Source organism: Rhinopithecus roxellana, chromosome 21 (assembly GCF_007565055.1).
Source record: "Rhinopithecus roxellana isolate Shanxi Qingling chromosome 21, ASM756505v1, whole genome shotgun sequence".
Lineage (NCBI taxonomy): Eukaryota > Metazoa > Chordata > Mammalia > Primates > Cercopithecidae > Rhinopithecus > Rhinopithecus roxellana.
In genome coordinates this window covers 23,376,247-23,394,547 of record NC_044569.1, presented here as the reverse complement: position 1 = coordinate 23,394,547, position 18,301 = coordinate 23,376,247, and the positions used below count along the sequence as shown (strand labels likewise).

General features: G+C 38.7%; 1 protein-coding gene across 3 annotated transcripts; it reads right to left on the bottom strand.

The window, feature by feature from the left end:
* Positions 1-1,442: 1,442 nt before the first annotated feature.
* On the bottom strand, positions 1,443-17,533 carry SERPINB2 (serpin family B member 2). 3 transcript variants are annotated; one of them, XM_010388790.2, is made up of 8 exons: positions 17,464-17,533; positions 13,708-13,884; positions 9,892-10,011; positions 8,079-8,207; positions 7,455-7,572; positions 3,424-3,566; positions 2,752-2,916; positions 1,443-2,433 (listed from the first exon to the last, which is right to left on the bottom strand). In XM_010388790.2, exons 2-8 carry the CDS (start codon positions 13,873-13,875, stop codon positions 2,029-2,031), a joined length of 1,248 nt encoding a protein of 415 aa, XP_010387092.1. In that variant the 5' UTR covers positions 13,876-13,884; positions 17,464-17,533; the 3' UTR covers positions 1,443-2,028. The 3 variants fall into 3 exon arrangements, with proteins under 3 accessions (XP_010387092.1, XP_010387093.1, XP_030781902.1); XM_010388791.2 differs by lacking the exon at positions 17,464-17,533 and adding an exon at positions 15,212-15,463; XM_030926042.1 differs by lacking the exon at positions 17,464-17,533 and adding an exon at positions 14,412-14,606.
* Positions 17,534-18,301: the final 768 nt, after the last annotated feature.

The following is an 18,301-nucleotide window of genomic DNA, read 5'->3' as shown; positions in this document are numbered from 1 at the left end:
ATTTTGGGAAGATATACTGAGTCCATTGTGATGGTTGAGGTTTCCCAGAACTGAAACGACATATAAGTTTCCAGATAGAAAAATCTGCTGATGAACAAGATAAACTTTTTAAAATATAATTTTTAAAAATATCCTTAATGTGATGAAGTATCAAAAAAACAAAAACAAAAATATTAAAATTATAAGGAGTAAGAATTATCTTAACATCAACTTTCCTATCAACAATTTTGGGTACCAAAAAGACAATAATATCATACCCTCAAAGTGCTGAACCGAGAATTGTATATCCCTACTCTAATTCAATAATGAGAGTTAAATATGGATATGGATATTTTAAGACTCATGATAATTCACAAAGTTACCACCTATCACCTTGCAGAATTATGAAAGCACATAGAAAAATGAAATTAAAAGTAAGGAGAAGAATGCAAGAAACAGCAACTCTTAATTTTCAGGGATGTCTGATTAGAAGAAATATACACCATTATGCAAGCCTTAAAAAGTTAACTGAGTAATTTTCTGGGATTCATGTTTGACCAGCTCACAGTGAGACAGTTTTATCGCTGACAAAGATAAGAAAGATCGTAATCACTAGTATTTATTAAATATTATATATGCCAAGTATTCTTTTAATTGCTTGATATATATGAACTCAGTCATTATAGCAATATGGTAAAAGTAGTTTTTTCTTTAATTTTCACAAGAGAAAACTGAAGCAAAAAGAAGCACCATGGTTGGCCTCTGGGTAAGCTCCTTGTAAGTGTCAACTGGGATTTGGAGGCAGAGAGTCTGTCTTGAGGCCATGTCTTTAGCTATCATGTTCTCGTGGGTCAAGCATCCCTGCCTGCCATCGAAGGGACTGTGGTACATTTCCAGTTTCCAGCCACACTCCTGCAGCCAGACTCTGTTGTTCAGACCCCCAGCCTACAACTTGCCTTATTTCTCAAGTCTTCAATTACGTTCTTCTCCGCCTCTGACTCACTCAGAAGCATTCACTGCTATTAGAAACAAGCACCCGTAGAAGGAGCCATCTTATGTTTCCCCTCCTGCTCTTGCACCCAGTCCATCTCCCATCTTCACTGCTTGCAACTCTCAGCTCAATGACTGAGGCCTTCTTCTGTGTCTGGACCACTGGACTTGGTCATTAATCCTGGTGTCCTTAATGTTTAGACACTGGTTTCCCCAAAGGACTGTAACTTAGACTATTCTGAATTGCTATGTCTTTGCTGTTGTGAGAAAGCAGCTCTAATCCATTTTTCATACAACCCCATCCCACTCACCCTCAACATTGGGTCTTTTTGAATGAAGGTAGTTATGCCTTGGATCCTTCATCCTGTCTATTTTTTCTGAGTTCTCACAAGTGAGTCATGGTGCTCAACTCCTAGGCGTCAAAGTATAATAGGTCTATGATCTGCAGACCTAATGAAATGACAACAAACGTATTGTTGTTTGGAAGCAGGTTTATTTATTATATACTTGCAATTGAATATAAGATACAGACATATGTATGTGGTATGTATTGCTAGAAATGCATATAACATATATTTGCCTATTGTTTAATGTTTTTTCTAGATATTTATTCTATAGAAAGACATGGAGGGATACCTACTTATTCTTCATTATGAGAACAAGTAAAGGCATTTTTTAGATAGGAAATTAACTGATCATCTGCTTCTATAACTTTATTAGCTACATTCAATAGACAGTGAGCAATAATTTAAAAACTCACCATTATATAAAATAATAAATAACAAAGTAAAAGTTAATGTTATAAAAATAAACTGAGAGTAAGGAAAATCTAAAAGGGCTTCATCCCATTTTAGAAGACCAAATGATTAATGGGGTTGTCATGTTATAATAGACAATTGTCTAATTATTTCTGTGTTTTTATTTAGTGTGTAGCAGAAGTTGTTCAGAAGAACAGAAATACGCAGAAAGCATCTCTCAATTTTTGGCAATTTGAAATAGCAATTCTGAGGCACACAGCTCATCCACAAAAATCTTTTGCAGAAACAGCACGTTTTGGTTTTAGGGTGAGGAAAATTTGCCAAAAAATAAAATGCACTTGGTTATTTTATGCATAATAAGGAAAAGGAAAGGATGATCTGCCACAAACTGTGGGCCTCCGTGACCGGTTCTCCCTGACATAACGCCTCCTGTGCCAGCGGCCGCTTCAGTGCCCTCCTCATTCACGTCTACCATGGCTTGGTGGAACACTTCAGAAAGAAACAGGTCGTTCCTCTCCGACATCCCTGAGAAATTGGCCTGTCCCTTGTCGAAGGCATCCTCCATGCCCATGCTTCTCAGAATGGATTTGAGTTCATAATGCTCTTCTAATTTGAACTGGGGTATGTACACCTCAACATCATCTTCAGCCATTGTGTCTTTGCTGGTCCACTTGTTGAGTTTGTCATAGGTTATTTCACTTTCCAGCTGCAAAGCAAAACAAAACAAAGCAAAGAAAATACAGCAAGTATTAGAACAGAAGGAAAACAACTTTAAGTCTAATATTAAAAATCAGTGACTTTATTGTGGGTGATATAAAAAGTTAACAGATTGGTCAGGTTTTTACAAGAAGGTAATATGTATGATATAGTTAAGGCTTTGAGTGAAATGTAGAGGTATGCCATATTTACTATCAACTGTTTCATATATTTCCGTGAGAAATTACCACACCATTTGTAAGGAGTATATATTCATCTCACGAAAGGTAGGTTTAGCCCCAGAAACTTGAATATCTCAATGTCTTACCAGTTCCAAGCCAGTGGACACATCGGCAATTTCATCTGGAAGCAACAGAAACATGCTAACATCTCCAGCATATGGGAGTTCTAGAATCTGAGCCTTCAGGTCTTCTATGTATCCAATGTTTAGCTTTTCACGCAAGTACATCATCTGTACAGGTGTGTGCTGAGTCTAATATTATTAAAAAGTAAAATATGGAAGTTGGTTATAAGGTATCAAGAGATTTAAAATTAGACATAAAGGAGGATGGGTTCTACTTTAGTGTTGGATAAATGTGGTTTTTTTATCAACAAAATAAAATATTTGTACATCCTTAGTGGGTACTCTGATGTTATTAGCTTGTTCAACTTTATGCCCTTTATTTAGTAAGATGGACAACAATGGTAATGACCACCATAATTATAAAACACTTGTTTAGTTGTTACTATGGGCCAGGAACTCATGTCTCAATATTTACAGCCCTCTGAACTAAGTGGTAGAGTCAAAGTTTGAGTCTGGGCATGTATAATTAAAAAGCCATGGTCTTCCCCTCTACCTATACTGTTTCTTGAAAGAGTCAGATACTTCTAATTAGCAAGTCATGTAGGAAAATGAATGAGCGGTGTCTAATTTTTCTGTCTGTATCTCGTCAAAGGCCCTAAAATATATACTAGGAAGATATATTTTGTTGTCTCATACCGAGTTCACACGGAAAGGATAAAGCCCATTTAGTTTCTTCTCAAATGGAGTTTTCCACTTTCCTTTGAAGTAGACAGCATTCACCAGGACCATCCTGGTATCCCCATCTACAGAACCTTCAGGTAACAAGTTTAGGATTTTGCCTACAGAAAACATAACATATATTTAGGTTTCATAATCAAGAACTGTGAAATTTACTTACTGAATCTTCTGAGTAGCCATCAAACTAAATTCATCAAATTGCAGAGATGTTGATCTTCAAGCTAAAGTTTTTCTTTAGATTTATTTAAAGCAAAATTAAAATTGAAACAAATTTCTCAAAAGGCTTGCAAAATCCAAGAAAAATGAAGAAATAACGTTTTTAAAATTTAGACCTCCTATCAAATTTGGAAAGGAGATTTTCACTTCCTTTTATAATGTTTACTCAAATCTTTGCAGTTGAAAGTTATTCAAGTAAGAAGGAAGTGAAAAAGAGGCTCTTAAGGAATATTATAGTGCCTTTCCAAAATATATCATGTACTGCAAAATCTGGTCTAGACAGTTTGAGGATCTGTCACTCATTTATTCAAAAACATTTTTAAAAAAATATGCTAGACCTTAATTAAGAATAGTGCAGATAAAAGAGATGAGAAAGGAATAATTATCCTGGATGAGCCTAGAACACTGGGAAAGACATTCAAAATCAGTTGTGGAATGCTGTGTAATAAATTCTGTAATTGAGCTAAATAATATAACTACTATGACCATACAGAGAAGGGAGTGAAGGAGTGAGCCTGAGAAGATTGACAGAAACATTGACAACTGAGTGTGATCATTTAAAAAAATGAAATTGGCTTAAGAAGCAGTCTGCTCATAGTTAGTACTTGCTCTGCAGTATTCCAAGCATCAAAATATATTATTGTGCTATTCTCTTAGGTGGGTTTTATTAGTGTCATTTTATACCAAAGGACACCACTAGGTTAGCAGTCTTCCCAAGGTTATGATGCTGGTAAGCTTGTAAAAATTCTGCCTCCACAGTCAAAACTACCGACAAATACAAGACTCTTAACAGATTAATAGGTCAATGTGGTTTTGAAGTAGGAGGTGGGACCTGACTCTGGAGGCATGGTTTAGACACCAGACCAAACTGAGGGCTAGCTAAAACAGGGACCAGGGACAGGGTGGAAGAGTGTGCCATGTCAATTTACCATTGTGGTGGCAACACCTTGGAGTTACCACCTCTTTCCGTGTCCGTGGCAATGACCTGATGACTCAAAAGTTACTCTCCCTTCCCTAGAAATTTCTACATAAACTGCCCCTTAATCTACATGTAATTAAAAGTAGGTATAAATATGACTGCAAAACTGCCCTGAGCTGTGCCTCTCAGCAGGAGCAATCATGGAGCTCTAACATTGCCACTTCAATAAAACTGTTTTCTTCTACCCTACCTCCAGCTCACCCTTGAATACTTTCCTGGGTGAAGCCAAGAACCCTTGAAGGCTAAGCCCCACTTTGGAGCTTGCCTGCCTTGCATCAGTTTCACCTTCAATGTATTCATTTAATAGATACATTCAATATATTTCCCAAGCTATTAAAATTTTTGGTTAGTATTGGGGTATCGTAATGTGTGATGTGTATGATAAAACTAGTATTCGATCATAACATGATGAAACAGACAATTCTCTCCAATTCTTACAAAAGCTGGTAAAACAATCTGCCAAAATAGCTGCTTAGCATCTTGGCAAAATAACTGATTGACTTACAGCCATTTAGCACAATGTTTAAAGAGAAAAACAACTCATGCCGGTCTTTAAAGAAAGCAAAACTTCCATTTGTCTCTTTAATTTTGTTCTCCATTTTGACTGAACTTTTGTTGATTTAAATCATCTTTCTCTGCTTCCTTTATGTCAATGGTCTGTCAATATTTTAGAACAGTATTTCAAAATCCACAGTGAAAATGAAGAACTAAAAGGAAATCAATTATTTTCAGATAAACAAAAAAATATATATTTTTAAAATCCCATAGAACTTAGTTTATGTGCATTTTCCATTGTGGTAAGTAATAAACCAAGACACCAAACTATTTCTTGAAACAATGTCTTAAACATAAGAGTTAAACGAAAATCCTTAAAAAAATAAGTTATTAAAATCTTTAAACATCCAACTGGGGAATTCTGGAGTTAGACTAAGGATCAGAAGAAGAAGCAACCCTGGCTTTACCGCTGCCAGTGGCATCTTAGGGGAGCCAGTTAGGGGAGCACCTAACTGGCTCTTAGGGGAGCACCATGTCCTCTTGGGGACATGGTGCTGCAAACACAAATTGATAAGAAGGATAGGAGCTCTCTTAGGACATTTCCAATCCTAACAGATCATAAATGAATGAAATACTTACACAATTCTGAATTCATAATCATCTCTATTTCTTAGAAATACATTTATATGTTATTATTCAACGATTGTTTACTGAAGGCCTACAATTCTATCTGGAAATTCAGAAGAATGAAGGATTTTCACCGTCAGCAAAAAATTGTGCAAATTTTTGTGGGGACACAGGACAAGCGTGACATACTGGCCCTACCCAAAAATAATTAGAGCCTGAGAGGAAAAGCAAAGCAAACTAACAAAAATCAGTTCCATAATTGCTTAAGGCCGTATATGGCTAACATTAACATGACTTGTGAAGCTGAAAAAGCGGATGAGGAGACGAGAAGAAGAAAAGATCAGGAAGTGATTAGGAGACACTTCCAGGAAAGAGTAAGACTTTGGCTGCAACTTAAACTGCAGCTTTAATCCTGTAGTTGAGGCATCCTCAGAAGCAAAGTCTAGAGGCAGCAATGAGTGTTTATGGGAGCTCCAGGGGCCAGTGGTAGCCAAGGACAGTCAACTGGATTACTGAGAACTTGAAAGTCAAGGTAAAGAACAAGACCTTCTCCTGAGGACAGTAGAAGGTCACTGACAGTTTCTAGTGTGGGAATATCATAATAAGTGTGTTGCATCACCTCTTTAATTTTACCTCCTTCCCTTGGCCCTCCACACTCCAGTGAGACCAGACTCTATTCTTCTCCTTAGGGTTACCTCTGGACCTTTGCATATTCTGTGCACTCGGTCTGGAAATCTCCCCCCAGGCACGTGCCCTCCACCTGGCCAGCTCCAGTCTGTCTTCCCAATTACAGTTTAAACATTTTTAAATCGAGTCAGATGCCTTTCCTGTGTACTCCCACATAGCACCTGTACTTCTCAATAAAAGCACTGACTACTACTGTATAGCAATTTCCAACATGATTGAACTCCTCCTCTGTAAGCTCTATGGTGGCAGGATTTACCATTTTTATCTTTATCTCCACATATAGTTTCTGGCACATGGTGTGTGGTGGATAAATATTTGTTGACTAAGTGAATGAACTTCATTGAACTTAATGAATGAACGAATTTAATGAATAAATGATGCAATGAACTAAATTACAATGAATAGATGATTGAATTAAAAATATACAAAGGGAGGTAGGAGCCTGTGAAAGAATTAAGAGCATGAGTTAAAATGGTAGACTCGACTTAGATAATCAAGGAGGGATGAAGCAGAGACCAAAAAACCTTGCCAGTGGATTGGCTTTGAATGGTGAAAGAGAAGAAACAGTGAAAATAATTTTATGATTCTTCCCTCCTCCACTGCCTGTATTCTTTACAGCTCATACCATTTACTAAGCTCAGGGTCGAGCCTTGTTTTCTTTTTGTCCACAGTGGGCGTAGACTCACAATTATTTCAATGCTCATATTTCCTATTTTGAAAGCTTCTGCTTCCTTTCATATTCTATCCTCAAGCAATATCCAAAATCAAATATTTAAGTACTAAACATATATCTTCTATTAGTAGGTCTCAATTATTTCCTCTCAGTTAAAACACAACTGAGCTAATCAGGAATAACATTGCATCCACCAAAGTAACTAAAGTTAGACAAATTGTAAAGGGATGAGGGCTAAGTTCATGGATGGGAAAAGATAGATCAGAGTTTTCTAACTGGAAAGAAGAAAAGAAAATATTTTCTTGGTTTTACCTTGGGTTTGAGTCTTGACCCAGGAATTAATCTTTTTTCTGGCTTCTTCTGCATATTCTAGGAAGTCTACTGCTTGGGGTTCTGAGGAGTAATATTTCTGACAGAGTCGAATATATTCCTTTAAAGCAAGAAAATGACAAAAGTTATATAAAATGCATAACAAACAAGCCATGGCATAATTGTGAATTACGGTCTTCCTATTGAGATTAGGATACCTGGGGTAGGGTGGGAGTGGAGGTTGGCTATGGAAGGCAGGTGCTGAAGGGGGAAAGAGTGCAGACCCCTTGTCCACACTTCCACCCCAACTCTATCTACCTTCTTGAACTCTTTGCATTATAGAGACAGAAAAAAAGGAAAGAGGTTTGGCTTGGGGGATAGTGTCTCTGGAAAACAGTTGTATTTGTTTTCCTGATTTATGACTCTGCAATTGGGACATTTGCAACAGGAAGAGGAGGAAGCCCCAGAGGGTACAGGAGGGGCAGCTGTTATGCCAGACCAGCCCTAGGGAGCTGGTGTGGAATTCCAGTTCTGCTTTTATGAACTGTAGAATTGTAGAGAACTGCTTTGAAAGTGACTTCATTACTTGTTTGGGATCCAGCCATTTCAATTACAGGTTTCACTTACTTCTCTGAAGCTCGCAGACTTCTCACCAAACAGTTTATTGACACTTTCCAGTAAATAATCTCCTGTGGATGCATTGATTGCAGAGCTGAGAGAGCGGAAGGATGAATGGATTTTATCTGCAGCTTGTGCCTTGAACAGAAAGAAGGGATTCTCTATATATAACACAGGACTACTAAACAAGACCGTTCTTAAGCCGTGATAATAGTTTTTGAATACAATCATGAAATGCTATATTGATACATACTTTATTTCGGTACTTTAGAGGAATCTTTGAGAAAATTATTTCGATAAGGATGTGGTGCATTAAAACTAATAAGGTGAATTTTAATTTCTTTCACATTTTGCTGTGTCTATGGATTGGATTTAACCAGGAGATGACCAACAGCCTAGAAGAAAGGCCCCTTTTCAGTTTCCTAAACGTCAAGGTCTCTAAGGAATTTTTGTTATATTTATAAGATGGATAAGCTCTGGGGATCTAATGTACAGTATAATGGCTATAGTTAAGAAGACTGTGTTCATTAATAGTTATAGTTAATAAAACTGTTTACTTGAAATTTGTGAAGAATGTATTTTTAAGTGTCCTCACTATACATACACACATACATACAAATGGTAGTTAATTGTAGTGATGGATGTGTTCATTAATTTGACTGTAATAATTTCGCAATGTATAGGTACAGCAAGTCATCACACTGTACATCTTGAACCTGTATAATTTTTATTTGTCCATTATACCTCAATAAAGCTGACAGGAAGGAAATGTTGCCTTAGTAATGATCTTACAAAGTTCATATAGCTTCTCTAGTTACCTATTTTATGGGGCAACCTATGCAGTGGGAAATACGGGTTTTAGTAAACCACAAAAGTGAATGGTAATTTCAGTCCTCAACCTGAAGTTTGTAAGCACCATGTCAGACACAGGGGTTGGTCACAGTAGCAGCCTGTCCTAGGGCAGGGGACAGAGCCCTCCTGATGGACTGCCAGGTACTGCAGGACACCTGGCGGAATCTCCACATGATCAGGGTCCTGTCCACCTCCTCTAGCCCATAATTCCCTGGGCAATGGGTAGAAGGAGTGTCAGAGTGCCCAGGAAGAGAGCTGTGGGAGATACCTCTTCATAATCTACCTCATAAGCATGACTGTGGAAGTTGGTTACCAACAGGAGCAGTCTATACTCAGGTTCTATAACTTAACTGGATAGCTGACATTTAAGGAAATGGAGTATTGAGGAAATGTATTACTCCCAGAGATAGCTGATTGATTAGTAGATTAAATGAGAGAGAAGACAGATCATAGATGATAGATAACAGATAGATAGGATTGATAGATGTATGACAGATAAGATAGATGAGAGAGATCAATGACAGATGATAAGTTAGATATATAGAGGAAAGATATCTGAAGGTCAGTGATTTCTCATGCAATCATTGGGCCTGACCTTCCACCATTTCTCAATTAATTGTCAGTCCCTACCCTCTCTCCTCTGGAAATCCTCATGCATACACATGTATTCTAGGAGTCTCTGCTGTGGATTTATAATAAATAACACATACCTCACCAATGACAGAGGGGTGTGAGAGAATTTAGAAATAAATAGGCTTGACCTAAAACTCATAAAGTCTGGATTCTTTCCTGGCTCTTGTTATGCATATCACCTTAGGATATGTTTTTCTTAATGACTCTGAGTCTTAGTTTTCTTTCTGTGAATGGGGGAGGGTATATTCGCTTCCTTCCCAGTCTAACATTGTGAATTTAAGACAAGAAGATTGCAAAAATAAACCACAAAAGAAATATGGACCAATAAGTCAGATACCTGCAAAATCGCGTCAGGATAAGTGCCCTTCTGGATCTGCTGCATGAACCCACAGCTGGTCAAGTTCTCTGGAGTCACAGGGGTAACTGCATTGGCTCCCACTTCATTAAACTGAAGCACCTACAACCAGAATTAGAGAAAATGGTTACACTTGCCCGCGGATTTACTGAACTTTTAAAACGGATGGCTATCAGGTGGCTCTAAAATGGTCCTAGATCTTTTCCCTGCCCTTATACGTGGGGAACAAGCATAGATACTCAATACTCTTTCTGTGTAATATAAAAGTATCAGCCAACCTAAATTTCCTTTATAGAAAACAGCATGAGGTGTTTTAGATTAATTTATATCCTGGCCATTTTGGAAAACAAATTGTTATTATGAGATGATTTAAAACCTCTTACCCAAATTATCTAAATTATATCCAACCAATAAATGGCCTTGAAAAAAATGCCAGTATTTTGAAGAAAGTCACAAGGTTAACTCAGAACCTTGTGTGTCTCTCTCTTTTCAGTGGCCTTATACACAGAATCCTTTCAACCTGTCAAAAACTACAAGCCAGAGTCAGCTAAAGCATAAAAACAGGTCACGAATAGTAACAGGATTCACCTAAAATATTTACACATACCACATTCATACACAGAGAAATTAATGTCCATGTGAGGGACAAGTTGGTCTGGTGACACGTGAATCTCTTTGTATGGTAAGTAGGCCGTTTCAGCTGACACAGGGAAGCTGGCAGCAAGGACTGTCCCCTCTGAAGCTGCCTCAGATCCCCTTCCCACAACACTGCTGCCTGCCCGCCTTGGTCTGCCAGTCTTAATACCTGCAAGCTGGCCCTGCCTTCCAGCCACCCACCCCTTCCAACCTTCTTGGGAACCCATGGTCCTGCAGCACCTCCCTATGGGGTCCCTGAGGAGAAGCCGATCTGGTAAGTGGCTTGATGGTTGGGGTTCTGCTAATAAAGTTAATGAAGGCAGCCTTGTCCAGCAAGTTGGTGAATTTCTGGGCTAGAGGGAAAGCTGTTACAGTTTGTGAGGTCTTTCTCTGCTCTTTGAGTCATACATCGTAACTCCTAGTATTCTCTGAAAAGAAGTGGTGCAACTCCGCCCTCACATAAAAGAAGAATATTTCCTGCCACAGCTTGGCTAGTTTTCCTCCCTTCCAAGGAAATTGACCCTTGAATCAGGGTTCTCTGGGCTAGCACTAAAGCCTTCCTGAATCAGCCTTAAAGTCACTCAGGGAGATGTCCCTGCAAAAGTGGGACTGTGAGCTGCCCCTAGTCCATGCCAAGGCCACGGAGAAAATAGTGAGGCAGTTTGGCCTGGATGGGTCTGTTTCCTCACTCTAAGGAAAAGAGCTTGTACCCTAATTCCCACTGACGTACGTGTCCAGGAGCTTATGCCTTTTATTTATTCTTTTCTTTCACTACAAATATACCACTTCTAACAGCTACAGCAATTCTCAAATGTGTGGCCTCTTCTTGCCCCGATTCCCTCATCTGTAAAATGAGTATGGTAATCATCGTACCTACCTCATAGTATTTTGTCTTATGTGAGTAAATTTATGAGAAGTTCTTAGAAAGATGCCTGGCTAAGGCACTAATAAGTATTGGTTGTTATTACAATGACGGCTACTAAGTGTCTTACGTAGTATCTCTAAACTTCACAACGGTCTTGCATGCTACACATTTTTATTCTCATTCTGTAGATGAGAAAGCTGAGATGCAAATGGTTTCAATGTCCTCACACACACGTATGAAGGAACAAAGCCATGACTCAAACACAGATACGTCTGTCCCCACAGTCTGTTTCTTTCTCCAAGCCAATCAATGTCTTTTTCTTTTTCTTTGGGAAGCAATCATATTAACATTTGAGTTTCAAAATCTACACATGCAACAGAGTTGTAAAAAGACTATAGAGAGTCTCAAAAAACCAAAAACAAACAAACAAACAAAAACTATGTAGAATCCTTGCACAGTCCCAAAGGCTTAAAGCACTTCTTAGATAGAGGAAAGCTGTCATGTGTCCAGAGTGACCGGTTTATTTTCCCCTAGTACCGAAATCAAGATTTTTACTTTAAAAGCCCAGAGCACTTCATTTAGCATTTGCTCCCAAAATACATTGCTACTAATTCCTTTACATTTAAAACCAAAACAAAACAAACAAACAAAAAAAACCTAGGCCGGGTGCGGTGACTCACGCCTGTAATCCCAGCACTTTGGGAGGCCGAGGCAGGTGGATCATAAGGTCAGCAGTTTGAGACCAGAGTGACTAATACACTGGTCTCTACTAATACAAAAACTAGCCGGGCATCGTGGCAGGCACCTGTAATCCCAACTACTTTGGGAGGCTGAGGCAGGAGAATGGCTTGAACCTGGGAGGTGGAGGTTGCAGTGAGCCAAGATCACGCCACTGCCCTCCAACCTGGGTGACAGAGTGAGACTCCATCTCAAAAAAAAAAAAAAAAAAAAAAAAGGAAAAAAGAAAAAAACCTAAGACCTGGTGTTTCTAAAGTTTTTGTGCCAATTTACTATCTTTATTCTTTCAAGGCAAAAAAGAAAACACAATGGGGAAAGAATATTGCAAAAGACTACTTGTGTCAGGGAGTTGAGCAATTGAGTTTTGTTGTAAGTCTCAATGTTTAAACTGTCACAAACACAGAGAGTGATTCACCCATCCCTTGTCTTCCTGCAGCAAGATTGGCCAATGCTCTCTCTGTGAAACTTCAAACTTCAAATGAGGCCCACCTTACACGGGTCACCATGTGCATGGAAAGAATGTATTTACACTCAGGTACCTTCTTGTGGGAAACTGGAAACCAGCCGGCAGCATCTTGGTGTGACTGCATGCACAATGCATACTTATCCTTAAAGCATTTAATCTTAATGTTTGTGTTTGTGAATGCAAGAGAATTTTAATGATATGATGGCCACATCGAGGTCACTAACCTGGGAAATAACATGATCGCAAGAACTTTATATGTGCTGAGTGACTGACTACTGCATGGTGATTGCCGTGTATAATTGAAGTAGTCCAGCATAATTTCAAGGGCCCAGACTCAGTGGAAAGAGTTTCCTGACTGAGTCCATGTCCATTCACCAAGGAAGGCAGGCAGTGGCCTTGCAGAAATCCCTCATGATGATGTTGTGCATCCCATCCACCTTGGTTTTCAGGGTTGGCCATGCATAATGTCAGGTCTCATTGTGCTACCGTGACCTCACAGGCATGATCTTCTGCAGCTACAACACTATCCATGCATCTCTGTGGGTATAGTGAGCACCACCGTGGTATGTTTTTCTTCCCTTTGTGATACCCTCCTAACATTATTGGGAGGAATTCTTCATAGGAATAGGGAACAAACACCACAGTGGCAGAGCAATGGGAAGGAACCCAAGCTAGGAGTTAGGAGACAGTGGGGCTTCATTGATACCACCAGGACTCTCATCTGTAAAATGATATCTGTCTTAAAACTGGATGAGATAATGGGTACGACGCACTCACTTTGAAAAACAAGAATATTAAATTATTAAAATATAAGATGCAGCCACTTAACTGCATATCTGGAAACATAACTGTTTCCAGCCCTGCAGGCTATTCAACTCTGATATGCCTTCAACAGCTACAACTGAGGGATTTTGGGGTTTGGCTGTCTTATAGATTTGAATCTAAGGAACTCGTGTTGTAAAGATCAGTCCTGCATTACCTGTGATGATTGCTGACCTCCTGAGTCACATGTCTTTAGCATAAAACAAGAGCAGTTCTCCAATTCCATTCAGGAACCACTCGGCCCAAATGTGGAGCTTCAGCTCAAACTCACCTTGGCCATCTGGTCTTGGGTGCTGCCCCTGGAGCCCATGTAGACCATGGCCATGGTGGACGAGATGCTCCATGGGGAGAAGAAGAGGTTCTGGGTGGGGCTTGCTTTTGCCAGATGCTTGAATAAATTGAGGGCAAAGAGTGTGTTTGCCACACAAAGGTCCTCCATTGTTTCAATCTAGAAGCAAAGAGAGGAAGAAAAAAACAGCTCTGAAACACGAGGTAACATTTTGGGTGAGGTCAGCACAGTAGGACAGGCTGCACTCTGTGTAGGGACAGATTCCCTCTCTGTTCTTCCTCATGGAACAACATGAGGCAGGGCAGGGACAGCTTCTTGGACATGCCACCTGTGCAGCTGTAAAAAGCCCCTTGTTTGGCCAAATGCCCTCCTATCGCCATCTTGAAATTCTTGATAATTTTAAACAAAAGGCCCACATTTTCACTGTGCACCAGACCCTGTAAATTACATAGCCACTCCTGAGATACATGAAGTGTTTTGTATGATGAGCAGTGACACCTGGTGCCATTCCATAGAATAACAATGACAGGGACAGGAGTAGGAATTGAAGCCAGGTTGGCAGACCCTAGGGTCATGCTCTCAACTTCTGTGCTGCCCCCACAAGCACACTGCACACATCCATACCACACACACTGCCACACAGGAAGACACACACGTATTGAAATGCATGTCACCTGCATACATACCTTGTTGCATCTGGTAAGATGGTCAATCTTCTTTCTACTTTCTTGCTCCTAAAGTGGCTTGGACTCATTGTTTGAAGGTTTGGACTTTCACCCAGCCCCTATTCCAACACCCCTTCCCTATAGCACCACACATACCACAGCCTTACTAAAAAAGACTTCCTATACTGGGGAGTTCATTACTGAGAGGACTAGAAGACCCCCTTCTTCTGCCACCTCACCAGGTAGAAAGTCAATGCCAGGCAAGATTGCAGGGATAATCCTTAATCCCAGGCCTATGAAACTTGTATATACACCAAGGTATGAACCATCTGAGACCTTCCCTGACCTCAGGCTTTGCAGGCAACTGAATGCATGCCCACACCCAAGGTGTGTGTGTTTTTTGGTCCTGACCAATGATCGTCTTTCCAGCTGTATGTTTTGCTTTCATTGTAGCTTGAAACTTACCCTGTAATTATCAAAATATATCAGTATACCAAACAATGCTGATATTCATCATCCCTCAGGAAACCTTCTTATGACAGTGCCTTCCCAGAACTGGGGAGGGGTTGGTACAAGTACCCAGGAGGAAGCATGTCCTCTGGCTCTGGTCTTGGCTGTCTACACCTGTGGTCTCACACGGCAGGGCTCTCCAACAAGGACCAGTGATCACTTCTTTCTTGTGTGAACCTTTGGTTCATGAATGCTTTTTTCTTTTTTTTAAGAAAGTGTTTGGAATTTGTTTGTATTAAAATGTCTCATTTGGAATACAACCAGACTACTTTATCAAGACAAAAATAGTAAATTAAATAAAACTCTCTCACCTCCTCTCCTCATTTAATCTTTACAGAATCTGTATGAGGTAGAGGTGATTCTCCCTATTTTATAGATTATATCCTGATGCCCAGAGACATTAAGTAACTTGTATAATGTCACACAGCTGGTAGGTAGTGGAGCAGGGATTCAAGCCCAGGTCTGCCTAAGGAAGCCCACCCTTTCCAGTGTTCCACATTGCTTCGTTTGGGGATGCATAGCTTCACTATGAAGTGTAAGAGCTTAAGCAAGTTGTAGTGCAAGAAATGCTAGAAAGAGGAAGTCAAAAGGAAAAAGTAGTAACCCTGTAATTCTACTAGAAGGCTTATTACGAAAAAAAAAAAGTCACTTTTATTTTTCTCTTGCTTCATCATAGATACTAGATTACATTGGATAGCTCAAAAATTTGTTCCTCTTCCTCTTAAAATTTAAAATTGTCTAAATAATTAGATTTATTGTATAGATTTCTAAAATTAATTATCTCAATATCTTTTGGAAACAAACTCAGTATTAATAACATGAATAAAATATTTCTCGATCCCCATGTGAAAAATGTAAATAAGAGATCAGAGCCAGAAAAGTAAATTTAGACTTCTCCCATACCTAAATACATGATTCTTTGTAACAATCCACATAGTAACTTTGATAGTAAAAATATTTAACTCTAAAGACAAACTATCAGAAAGTTCTGTTAATACTAAGTTAGAATTTAAGGTAACTTGATAAAGAAAAAAAGTTAATAAGAACAGAATCAAATTGCCCTGGATGCATTTACTTCTTTCAAAAAATAGTTTCAATGATATTTATAAATAAGATGTAATTAATTACATTTAATGTAAAAATAATATTTGATGTCTATACGGCAGTTACCAAATTCCTTCAGCTCCCTTTTCAATTTGCATAATTACCTGTCCAGTAAGGCTCAGCAATTTCTGTAATATGAATGAAAATATGAAAATAGAGATTGCACAGCTGGTCCATTTCAGAAGCCTAGACTGGATCACAGACTTCTGATTCCAAGTCTAATGCTTTCCTACAAACTTTTCAAGTAAGGTCTGAGAGCTTCATACTTTTAGAAATCTATGAAGGCACCCATATGCAGTGTTTCCTGACTCTCAGATAAGGCCATACTTTATGTTTGAATGAAAATCTTTCAAAACAATGTAAAATTGAAGTAATGGAGTATTGTGAAATCCCACAGCCTCCTGGAACAGGTATATCTGTTGTGAATTTTTCTATAATAATTTATATGATCTCATTAACTTCCAAATATTATTCTTTTAATTAAGGTTTAATAGTATTACCAGGATGAATTAATGGGAATAATATGCAGGGCTGGGCTTCCTGGCGGTGCTTGTGTTGGTTCCTGCAACACAAGTTGACAAATGCACCACTGAAACTTGGCACAGGGAAGGAAGAATTTGGGAGGAGTCACCGGGCACATGGACATTGTCTCTCACCCTATTGGCCCTGGACGTTAGATTAGAGTTTGTTGTAGCATTTAAAATAAATTTTGTTTACAATTAGACAGTGGAAATATTTTGAAATTGACCACAAAAATTAATGAGAACTGACAGAAAACACCAGTTTCAGGGGAACATCTCATCAGACACTGCTACATTTCCCCCAACAGAATTAAGATGGCTTTTGTAATGAATAAGTATCTTTTTATAGGGTATTAAGTTATTTACTGAACCATACTTCAGTCAACCCTGCAACTAGTTTGGCTGATTATTTTCTTTCACTAAATTGACCCATGATTGAACTAAACTCAATAAACATATTATTGCTGCTTAATTTTTGCAATTCCTGCTTTTTCATTTAAGATGCAAATGAAGTCTTCTTTTCCTATTATTTATATACAATGTAGAGATTACATTCAATTGCTTAAATGAAAATATTTTAATGTATCTAGCTGTTTCCATCAAATTTAGTGTCAAAACAGTAGCTAGCAGAGAACATATATATTCTAACCTGTTCAATAAAATTGACATCACAATCTGAATGTACATTTTGTTTTGGTTAATGCTACATATGTATTTGTTGGCTTCTGAGATTCAAAATTAAACCTTATAAACTTAATTTAAATCTTGAAAGAAACTATTTTCAATTAAACAACTAAACAAGAAAACACCACTTAAATTTTACTCCCCCTCTGCAAACACCCCACATCCAAATTTTCAATCTATTAATACCAGCATGAAGGAAGAGAAAACATGAAATCCTATTTCCCATAGAGATGGCATGAAAATCATTGAAATACCTGGTTGTTCTCTGGTTATTCTCTGAGTTGCTGTCTGACGGGCAATGCTCCTCTGAGAGTTGTTACAGTTCAGACATGGTAATGACTGGTTTTATACAGCTCTGCCCCTCCCACATGGCATTTTTTTTCTCTCTCTCTCTTTTAATCTGTGTCCTTTGAGTGATTCAACATTTTACTCAGGAAGACATCATTAGAATAGAAATACTTGTTTGTAAAGGCATAGTTTAAGAAATTTTGGGAGAGGATGAGGTCACTCTGAAACTTAAGAATTTGTCAATATCTACACATGCCTGTCAAAATTAGCTAAAATCTGTCAGCCCCCGTTTCAAGATTTCCCCCACTATACTTGTGCTCAAGGATAGTATCAAATTCTACAATACTCCTTTTAGCTTTGGACAGCCATGGCCTTCCAAATAATTGGGCTTCTTCCAATATATACATATCATGAGATTTACTCTCTCTTTTGAGCCTAGGGAGACCCAAGTGATGCTTAGGGCATGGGAGGGAAGAAAAAATCCACCATTGTCTTTCTTAGAAATTCTCTATTTTAAATTGTCTTACATTGTCTCAAGCTGTAATTTTCTAAATAACTCTGTTTCTACCCTAATATCCTGACACAAGAATAATTTTTCATGTTCTCTTGATTATAAAATAGATCTTATGGCCGGGTGCGGTGGCTCATGCCTGTAATCCCAGCACTTTAGGAGGCTGAGGCAGGAGGATCACTTGAGGTCAGGAGTTTGAGACCAGCCTGGCCAGCACAGTGAAACCCTGTCTCTACTAAAAATACAAAAATTAGCTGCGCGTGGTGGCGCATGTCTCCAGTCCCAGCTACTTG

What these genes read in the sequence shown, in the direction of transcription:
- SERPINB2 (XM_010388790.2), bottom strand. Translation starts at nt 13,875, where the DNA reads ATGGAGGACCTTTGTGTGGCAAACACACTCTTTGCCCTCAATTTATTC. An exon ending in ATCCTTTCCGTGTGAACTCG is followed by an intron (nt 2,917 to 3,423) that starts GTATGAGACAAC and finishes TAATAATATTAG; the next exon opens with ACTCAGCACACACCTGTACA. An exon ending in TGTCCACTGGCTTGGAACTG is followed by an intron (nt 2,434 to 2,751) that starts GTAAGACATTGA and finishes TTTGCTTTGCAG; the next exon opens with CTGGAAAGTGAAATAACCTA.